The sequence below is a fragment of the Falco rusticolus genome, chromosome 13 (genome assembly GCF_015220075.1).
Source record: "Falco rusticolus isolate bFalRus1 chromosome 13, bFalRus1.pri, whole genome shotgun sequence".
NCBI classification, from domain to species: Eukaryota; Metazoa; Chordata; class Aves; order Falconiformes; family Falconidae; genus Falco; species Falco rusticolus.
In genome coordinates, this window is record NC_051199.1 from 17,100,939 (window position 1) to 17,111,528 (window position 10,590).

Sequence of the window (10,590 nt, forward strand, 5' to 3'; positions counted from 1 at the left end):
TGAAAATAGCTCTCCCCCTCTGTTTCCCACCACTTCAGCACTCATTATATCTCGCATTAATTAATATAGGCACTAGGAAGTAAGATGATGAATTACAAAAACCCATTAACCTGATTCTGTCCAAACCGATGACATATGGCAACGTGTACATTAGACAAATCTTCCTTGCTAATGTGGGAGTCCTCATGTCTGAACTCCATTAAAGCATCAGCCCCCCCAAAATATTTTTAATGTATGTACGTATGGAATGTATATCAACATGCATGGATGGTGCATGCCTGAGGAAACATCAGAATTCATTAGATCAGTCTGATATGAGATATATTGAACAGGTTCCATCTGACATCTGTTACTGGGTTGTTCTGTCCACTCCCAAAGGAGTGAATCATATTGACAGGTTGAATTATATCTCAAGAGATATTTTTCTCCCCTCCTCCAAAGGCCATTTGCAAACACGGCACATCCACTGCCTCTTAAAAGTGAGCTCATCTGGCACTGGGTTGCATTGAAGTCCTCCACCGTGCCTGAAGGAAGAATGCTTTTGGGTGGTGGGAACACGGAGAAGATGGGGTCTGTCCCACTGTTCCTTGGAATGCTAACCATCTTGACCATAACTGTGTACGTCCCATCTACACATGGAGAGCCTTTTTTACTACAAGGTAAGCTGGCACACAGACTAGATGACACAGGTAGGTGGTTCTCTTTTTGCTTTGCTTTGCTGCTTGTCATGGCCAATGCAACACTCGCATGTCTGTGAAAGAAAATAAAATGAACCTTGAGCTACCCGAAACAATCAATTAACAGGGGTGCTATCCGGAGACTTGTGCATATTAGCATGAGCTAAAGCTGTCCTTCTGGTCTGCAGCTAGTCGTATGACACATTCTGCTAATCAGTAAAAATATCGGATCTGGTGAAATCTGGTAAGGGTAGCTCTTTCTCTCTCAAAAGAAAATTTCCAAAGAAAAACATTAAAATACCAGAGAGTAGCAATTCTAGTATGTACCATATGAGATTTGACAGTTTGTAAATGTCAGTAGTAGGGTGCTGCTGAACTTTTCTTACCCACAAAACTTCTTTATATATGTTCTTCTCCATAATTTAAATTAATCTTAGCTTGAACTTACTCTGCAGGGAAATGTCAATCATTAATCTTCTTCCTTAAAGAGACTTGGCAGTGGAAAAAAAAGAGCAGCTAAATATAGGCTTGAAAATAACATTGCTTTTCAAATTATTTTTCCTCTTATATCAACTATTTATTTTTGTAATGACAACCAAAACATTCCTGAGGCCACTCTATCTAAATATTGCTTCTGTTTAGTTTTATTGGAGTGTTTATAGGGGTTTTTTTCTGTAGCAAATCCCCCAAATGACTAAAAGTAGCTATTTTAAAATCATAACTGTCTCTCAGACCTAGGAACGAGGTTTATAGCACTCCATGCTAACTGCAAGTTTCACACAGAGCGTAGCTCTGCTGACTCCCTCGGGTTTACTTCCAGAGATCACAATCAGGACCAGCAGCTCCAGCCGCAGGGTGAGGCAGCGTTGAGTCTGGCCAAATACTTGGAGCATCGCTTTGGCCAGGGCCCCTCTGCTTCTGCAGATTTATGTGACTTTAGCTAATGGAGCTGATTCCCACATACTCTTGAGCATCCTTAAGGCTCATCTGGTACAATGTTTTGTCTCGTGTGTATCGAAAATAATTGCATTCATTCCACCGCAGCTATGTAGGGCTGATGGCTAAATGAGAACATTTTCCCCTTTCTCACCTCCTTGAAGGGAGTGAGTGAAAGTCCTAAAGATCTTGGAAGAAGAGAAAATAAGCCTTTCTGTATAATTTCTTAGTATTTTCCATGCATTTTTTTAGGCATCTTCCAGGGCTTTGTAGAGTCTGGGTGTGGGGCAGGGGTGTTCAGAGCAAAGATTTTGGGGAATGGGCATTCTCTCTGTAAAGTCTAGCTCCCATTCTGTCATTCTCAAAAATGAATCCAACATTCAAGTTTCAGATGATTCTGGAAATCTGTTCAGCAGAGCTGGGAGGGTCTCAGAGCTGTCAGGGCTCTGCTTAGTCCCATCCCTTATGTCCGCTGGTTTCTGCTGAACCCTTGACCTCCACAAGCATTCATTTGAGGGCATAGCCACAACCGCTAAAGCAAAACAAAACCACGGAAAAAGCTCCCTGAAGGGGCCTCAAAGAAGGCCACATTGCTTCAGGACAGCAGCCTGGGGAGGTTTTCCTGGAAAACAAAAAAATTCTGCATGGTCTACAGCTACTGTAAGAGGTTTCCTCGAGGAGAAAGAGATTCACTTTAAACTCCTCCACACGCTGGTTCTGTTCAGAGGAATCCTTTAATACCTCTGGCAGTCGGAGCAGCCCCAGGGCTGAGCGAGTGCCAGAGCAGACTGCGGGGCTGAGGGCTGCTTGGCACGGCACACACACATCAGCCCTCCTGAGGGGTGAGTTCCCACCTCTGTCAGCCCTGGCAAGGTGCAACTGGGGGGGACACCTGCAGTTTTGAGAAGCAAGGATCTTGCGGGTTGCTGCCTGGCTTTGCAGAGGCATCTGCTACATCCGCCTTGCAGAAGAGGTCAGGGCTGTCTAAAGCAAGGTGACGTCTCCAGCTCTCTGCAGCCAGCCTTGCTGATGAGGCTGCAGCAGGACTGGCCAGCAGCCCAGAGCTGGCAGGGAGGGCTCCCCCGTCCTGCACCCCTTCACCACCCAGCCATCGCTGCCTGGACTTCTTATTCTGTGCTCATACATCATTGCCTTCCCCCAAGCTCCTTCCACCCTGAAAAAATGCTGATATTTTCCTTCTACTTCTTAGCCTTCTTAATTTTTGTTTTAATGTTGGGGGCTGGAGGATCCATCCTTTTTGTCATTAGAAATCAAAAAATGTATTTTATGTGCTGCAGAGAACCGAGTGCTTCCGGAGAGAGAAGACGCAAATCATGAGGACACACTGCTGACTCTGCTTCTTAATAAGAAGCTCGCATGGCGGAGGCCAGAAAATATTGGTAAGCAAAGGGGATGGGAGATCTCAGCTTCCTGAATCTGTGTTTGCATGACTGCAAGGAACCTGTTCCCCAGTTTTCTCAGAAATACCAGCTGCTCAGAAAGTGGAAGCACCCAGTATGGTACCAACGCATGATTAATGTCAGATGTTCTCCATCATGGGGCTCCTGGACCTGCTTTTGCAATGTGATGTGAAGCTTCCCAGAAACATGCACCCTAGATCCTCAGACACTTGACACTGAGCTGGCAAAGGAGCACATGTGTGTACAAAATTAATAACAAGAAGAGACGCTGCCGAGTCCCTGTGCCCCTGCTATCCCTGAGATGTTTGTGTACTATGCCTGGAGCATGAGCCAGCCTTGGGAGTCACCTCTCCACCCACACCCCATACAGCCCCATGTGCTATTGAGCGAGAGCTCCGTGTCTTGCAGGCATGCTAAAATCAGCAGCATCTTGTGAGCACACCGAGAGCATCTAGATTTTGCAGAGAGCATATGGCTGAGATCCCCTGGGGTCGGGTGTAGGTTGGGACAAGGGTAGTGGGAGCTCCTGTCTTAGCTTAAACCCCTGCTACTGCTGGCAAAGGTTGAGACAACAACCTTTTCCCACACAGCAGAGGGGGCAAAGACGGGTCACATTGAGGCTTTTCCTGCCTGTGCTCTATGAACAGACACCAAATTCAAAGCCACCCGCATGTGGCTAAACTCAGACCTGCTGAAGAGAAACTTGGGCTTTCCATGACACTAGGCACCGCTATCACAAGTGCCATATGGATCACAGGGGTCAGCTATTCCCACGGCCGCTGCAGCCAGGGGAGGGTTTGGGCTGTATGCGGTCGTCTCGGAGCAGGAAGCTGCCTTCCCTGTGAAAACAGGCAAGAACAGAGCCCAGCAAAAATTTTGTTATGAAAATCCATTTGTCAAAATCACTCAGTGCTCCTCCCCAGCCCCTTGTTACTGCAGTGAGGCAGTGGTTAAACAATCCTGGGACAAATAAATAAACACAAATAAATCAAGTCCTTATACTAACAAAGGCATTCTTCTTGCAAAGGGGATGCATTCAAGAAATAACATTTTTATGATTGGTTTATGGATTATTGCACTTATTACTCCTAGAGGAAAGGCTGCATTTTACGCCAGACAATTGAATATAATGAATCTCTGAGCAGAGCACAGACAGAGGATTTACAGCAGGCAGTTTCTCAAGGCTTCATCCATAAATTAACTTCCTTCCCCCTGCCTGAGATAATCTGTTCCAAATTTTGACCGCTGTTCATTTTCTATTCATAGCAATCATTGGCCAAGCTTATGGTTTGTGGAAAGTTGCGCCAAAATAGGCACTTGAATGTCTGAAAGAGGTAAAAGTGCGTAGAACAATAATCGCCATCATCACCATAGAAAAATAAAAAATTGAACTTTTGACTTGTAGATATGCAGACTTGGCTTTCTCTACCTTATGGATATGGAAAGACACACTTAGGAGGAATCTGCCTGAAGTCATTGCTGGCAGTGCCAGGAACAGAGCCCCCACCTCCTGACTCACAGCACATCCTCATCCCCAGACCATGTCTCAAACCAACCCCTGATGTAATGGACTTAAGAACTGCTGCTTTTTCTGTTGGATGAATATCTGTCAGAAAATATTCAGGATTTTTCAACGGAATTGTTCCTTCTTGAAGGAGAAACTGAGAAAGCAGTCAGCTCTTTCTTGGCACCCTCCTGCTCAGTTTCAAATGTTTAAAAAAAAGCCCAAGTCTGGTGATGTGTCTCTGTGCTGAAGTCTTATCTGAAATCAGGGGGAATTATGTCTTAAATCCCCTTGGAGATGCAGACCAACTCCTGCTTCCATGTTGGGAGCAGACAAAGGAGGCAGCTCCGTGACTGGTTTTTGGCTTTCTTGGGGGACCCAGCAGAGACATTCTTTAGCTCTTTCCTAGTTGTTCCTGCTTATTTTAGCACATTTTTTCCCAAACTGGCACTTGAAACCAGCTGATTATTTTGTGTTCCCCTCCCAGAAGAATTGCTGTAGTCCAGTCACTCAGCTTTGACTGAGCTTATTTTGTTGTGATTTCCATTGTTTCATTTATCTTATTAAAAAATTAACTGGCTTTGACATCGTTTTGAGTCTGGAATAAGGTACCTCAGTCCTCAAGAGGAATGAGATTTAAATCCCCCATCCCTTCCTGCAGCTTTCCCCGTTGCTAGCTCAGGCCCTTCCCAATGCAGCTGGAGGTTTTAGATCCCATTCGTAGGCACCTAACCCTCCGCTTGCCCTGGGTGGGATATCTCAGGGCAGTTCACTCATCCACCTGCACAGGTTTTTGACAGTCCAGTACAGTACTGCCCAACCTTGAGATCTCTAAGGCTGATCTGTGCAGCTGGTCCCCAGGTCCCCGTGCTCCCCTAGCATGTAGAGGTGTGGAATCCCTGCACTTGCTGCTGTGTTATTTTGCCTGTTGCTCCACTCTGCCAACTCCAACGTTCGCTGACTTAAAAAGCACTAAGTTATGCTGGGCTAAATCTGTGTCTTCTGACTTCTGCCTGTATGGTGATGTGGGGATAAACAAGTCTTAAAGGAAGCAATGGGAGTTCATATAAACGGCCAGTGACAGAAAAGGCAGCATTAGAGATTTGCTATTATCAGGCTAAAAATTAAAAAGCAGCAAAACCAGTTCACCTGAGCTGGTATCACACAGTCTGTGACCTTGTTGGACCAATTCCCTTAAAGCCTGCTTAATGATAAGGAAGCCTTCCTCGTAATGGAGAATTAGGGTAAAGTCCCATAGAATTCAGCAGAGGAAGCCCACTTTTCTGTCACTGGTTCTGCTACCATAGATTTGGAGATCACTAATAAGAATTAAATGATAACTAGGTCTTTTCTTGTCAGCCCTCAAGGAGGTTAAATGTAGAAAATGTTTTTGATTTGAGCTGTGAGAAGCAATGCAGATACTAATGTTACTCTCTCCCTTCTTGCAGACTGGGAGCTGGCAAAGAAATTTGAAGAGCTTGAACAGGTGAGGAGCAAATGCACAGACACATATATGTGTGCTGTTGTGCGAACAGCTAAACAATTGTGCATACCGTCTTTGTGCCCTATTCTTCTATCTTTGCATCCCACTGCTCTTCATTCTGCTGCTATAATGTGAGCACAAAGGGAAAAGCAGAACCTGGGCTAAATAGCTGCATACACTGGAAAAGATAAAAGAAAGCAAGGCTAGAGGCCAGTGCGATAGAAACTGAGGCAGGTCCTGCTTCTGCCACTGGTGAAAGGCCAGTGAAGGCCAAGCCAGGAAAAAGAAAAATGCTAAAGGAAGTGTCCGTGGAAGAAAAGGGAGGGAGAAGAGGAGGTCATGCTGCCTTCCTAGGCATTGGACCAGCTGGCTGCATTAGATAATGGGCTGGAGTTAGAGGAATAGCCACTGCACACCTAATCCAGAATGATTTCTCTCTGGGCTCTTTACCAGTATGGAGGCTCTAGCCAGGGTCAGAGCCCTGCTGTGCTGAGCAGAGCACACACAGGTAGCAAGGGGAAACCCCATCCTACACCCCGTGCCCAGGAACAAGGAAAGCTGTGTAGCAACCTTGACATGGCTTCTTCTATGCCCCAAACCCCACAGGCAGCAGAAGCCCTTTTTCCTCTTTCTCAGGCCAGGTCCAGCTGTTTGTGGATCCTGGAGGTCCTGCTGGGTTCCACTTGGCACTTTTCAGATAGAAAAATCACCGTACAGCATGCCAGATTGGAGGCTGCCAGCTCCTACGCCAGCCCCTTGCTCCAGTTCTGAAAGACATAAGGCTCTGGCTTCCTGGAAGCAACAGTGCCAGAGCAGAAGTCTAGATGATGGCCATAGGCGTTCCCAGTCTATTAGAAAAGAACAGCTACAGATGGAGGGGAAATACCATGGACTTTCCACACTATAACCAAGGGAAGTTAGCAAGAACTGCGGGAAAGGGAGGGGAGGGACAACCCAGAGCAATGGAGAAGCGATGCTCTCTGCTGCAGGGGGTAGAGACCTCCTGCCCCAGCAACGACTTGGCTCTTTGTGTAATATCCTTCCTACACAGCCTCTTCTCCACAGGGGTTTGCACCCTGGGGTGGTGGGGAAGCAGAGAGCTCTGGCAGCCCACGCTGCTGCCACCAAACAAGCAGCTTGATCGGGGAGGACGTGAGGAGGTGTAAGTGCTCTAAAGACAGATCCTTCTGGAATGGTCCTGCTCCAGGGAAGACCCTGTCCTCCCCAGCAATGTTGTCAGCCAGGCTGCCTGTACCTCCTGCCTCTGAGCTGCCCTGCACTTGCCAGCATGCTGTGGAGCTCCTCATGCTGGGGCATTGGTTTACTGCTGTGTTTGTGTTTAAACAGCTGGAGAAGTTGAAGGATCAGCTCTCAACTGAGGAAGGCTCAGAGGTGGCCTATGCCTTGGAAAGTCTTTCAGCATCTCAGCCCAGAAAACGCGGTAGGTTTTGGGTTAAAGCCCTGCAGCCATCCCATCCAGCTCTCATCTCCAGGGCTTTCTTTCTGCAACACAGTGACAGTAAACAAGTCCCAAAGAATCTGAAAAACAGGTTGGCAACTTTTCTAGCAGTCCTGGCCTGTTAATGGCTGGCTGGTTTAGCAGCTGGTGAGAAGGACTGCATACCCAACCCAGTCTGCTGCCGGAGCAGATACACTGGGTCTGCACACCCAGGACCTCACGGGAGGCAGTCAGCATTACACCCCTCTTTTCACAGGGGAACACAGGGGTTTATGAGCAATGAGTGCCTGTCCTGGAGGGAGTGAGTTCTGCATGAACACATCCCCACAGTGCACCCATCACTTTGCTCTGGGCACAAGGCTACTGTTGAACGCGTAATGAGGCATGTGGACTGCATGCATTCCCCTCTGCCAAGGTCACTGCCTCCCTACAGAGAAAAAAGGAGCATTTGTTTGTACTGCTTAAAAGCAGCTAAAAAGGATGTGGAAATCAACCAAGAATGCAGGGAACTAAGATCTGGTAGGTCCCCAAGCTTTGTCCTGTCTGTATCCAGTGACTCAGGAGCATATTGCACCAGTGATCCTGCAAGGCTGCTCCTGACAAGCGCACGGACAACACCATTCACGCTGACTTCCAGTGGATTCCTCCATGAAGCAGTGGCAGCTGTAAACTAGAAGTCACTGATGACAGATCTGGCCTAAACACAAAAGAGCTGGTTCTGCCCTTACCCCACGGGCTCTGTGTACACACAAGCTGACAACCTGCCAGACAGCTGAGGGAAAATCCCTTTGTGCAAGGCTTGCTGAAGTGCTTAGGTGATCCATAGACAGGCTGCAATTTATAAGCAACCCTGGAGGCTGTCATTAGTTCGCCTGATCTAATTAATGCCCCCACCAATCTGGAAGGTTCAAATGCAGATAAAACTACTTCCCACTGCCAGGTTTGTATCAGATTCTGCCAGAAAATAAAGCAGAGAATCTTTACTTTCATCTAAAGCCCTTCCAGCCTGGGAGGAGCTCGTGTCTCAGCATAAGCACTGCTGATTCAGTAGAAGCTTTCTCCCAAGATCCTGCTTTCAAACACCAGGTAGAAATCTCTGCTCATACTTGACAATAGGAGACCCACACAGGATTCAAAGAACATGGCATGCTGGTGATACAGCTATTTTTTCCAACCCCAAAATATGCATCCTTCCCTAATCTAGTCTCCCTAGAAGTTCCCACAGAGATCAATTTTGTTTGGAGGACAGTTAAAGCAGAGTGATAGAGTTTTAAAAAAATAATTGTGAGGTTTAAAAAAAAAATAAATTGTAAGGACCAGATCTGATGTCTCCAAGTCAGTATCCTGCTTTTCCAGGCAGCCACAGGTGAAAAACCCTGCATACACCTCTGAGGCAGCAAAACTGCTGGCCAGTAGTCAAGAAAGAAAAAGCTGCTTCCTGATACTGCCGAAGTAGTGCAAAAGGAAAAGCAAACCCTTATAAATCAAGCAACATGGAAACAACTTTGAGACCCCTTAATTACACAATAAGCAGCTAAAAGAAACACTTTCTAAAAGTGTTAGAAGAAGTAAAAGCTATTTACTGAGATTTGCCCAGAAACCACAATGCTGGCTTCACACCTCAACTCTCCCAAGACACAGAGCTTTTGAAACCCACTCCAGGGCTAGAGCAGGAAGCTGGAAAATGGATTTTTGGGTGCTAACATCCTTCTCTTGTGTCCCTTCCCAGCCTGCTTTTGGAAATACTGCATCTGAAGGCTCACCAGGACTGGAGGATGAAGATGAGCCCTTCCCCAAACCGCCTGGCTGGGTATTAATGTGTTAAGAGTTTGTTCTGTTCTCTCATCGTGCTGCTAAGTTGGATGCCACCCTCCATGACCACACCACAGCCAAGTCTAACCGGGACTGTGACAGGAGCTGGTAGCCCACTACCACTCTCCACTGTTCCTTCCATGTTTCAGCTACTGTGACCTACTGGGAAGATGCTTCCCAACTGTCCTTGCTGCCCTGCGTGCACCGTTCAGCCTGCTGCCACTGCTCACTCCTCACCTGCTCACCAGGTCCCCCAAGGCACCGCTCACTAACGCGCTTCCCCTGAGCCTTGGGCCTCTGCCCACCTCTGCAGACGTTGCTCATGGTGGTGTCTGGGTTTCCCGTCACCTTCTGCGAGCAGGTCTGTGATGACCCCACACTGCTGTTGGGACAGGAGGGCAGACGGGGTGTAACGTGGAGGGCTCGGGGCTGCCTCGGCTTGCTGAGCCAGAACTGCTCCTCAACATGTCCCATCAGCATACACAGTAGGTTTGGGGGAGGACAGGCACAGAAGCCTGGATCCTTTGGATATCATTCCAATAAAGGTTTTCTGTTGCACAGAAGCACGTGCTCTTTTCTTTCTCACCTCCTGCAGAGGCCCAAGGGGCAGCACATTTCCCTTGCTGTAAGCTGTCGTTACTTGATGGTTCGTGTGAAGTTTACAATGGAAAAAAAAGCTCCCGTTAAACACCTGGGTATAGCACCCTTCCTTTTGACCAGAACTGGGAATGAGAGTTGGGTCATCCTCATGGATATGTGTGGGCTGCTGTCCTCACAGGACTGGACCAGACCCACTGATTTCTACCTACTCACCCCAAAGAGATGTTTTGAGCAGAGGTTTTTGGCTCATCTGGCTGTCAGTGCAGGTGCTAGCTGGCTTTTTCTACTGCAGAATTATGTCTGCCACTGTCCAGAAGGAAGAGATCACAGTCCATCAGTGGTTCTACATACATTCATCTAAAATCATGTTATCCACCTTTATTTGCAAAAACAAAGGACTATGTTCCCAAAAGTGTAAGTTCAGAATAAATCCTGATGTTTGAGGTTTCCAGCAGTGTATATGAGCAGAATCTGGAAGCCGCTGTGAATGTGTGGACTGACTTTACTAGAATTAAACTGTCTCTCCAGCTCTATTGAACCATGCTACTTAACTGTAGTTGGATACTACATATTCTTCAAAACTTTACCTCTCCCAAAGCTGTAATTACCATGCCACATTCACCACCTTGGGCTTTAGCAAGAAGCACATGCTTACCTCAGCAGTACCTCATATGTACTTCATTAAGAGATCTATTCAT

At 47.0% G+C, this 10,590-nt stretch overlaps 1 protein-coding gene across 1 annotated transcript; it reads left to right on the forward strand.

Annotated features, from left to right (window-relative positions):
- The first annotated feature begins 462 nt into the window (after positions 1–462).
- UTS2B (urotensin 2B) lies at positions 463–9,845 on the forward strand. Its single transcript, XM_037407253.1, has 5 exons — positions 463–659; positions 2,912–3,013; positions 5,987–6,024; positions 7,369–7,462; positions 9,210–9,845. Exons 1-5 carry the CDS (start codon positions 536–538, stop codon positions 9,233–9,235), a joined length of 384 nt encoding a protein of 127 aa, XP_037263150.1. The 5' UTR covers positions 463–535; the 3' UTR covers positions 9,236–9,845.
- The last annotated feature ends 745 nt before the right edge of the window (positions 9,846–10,590 follow it).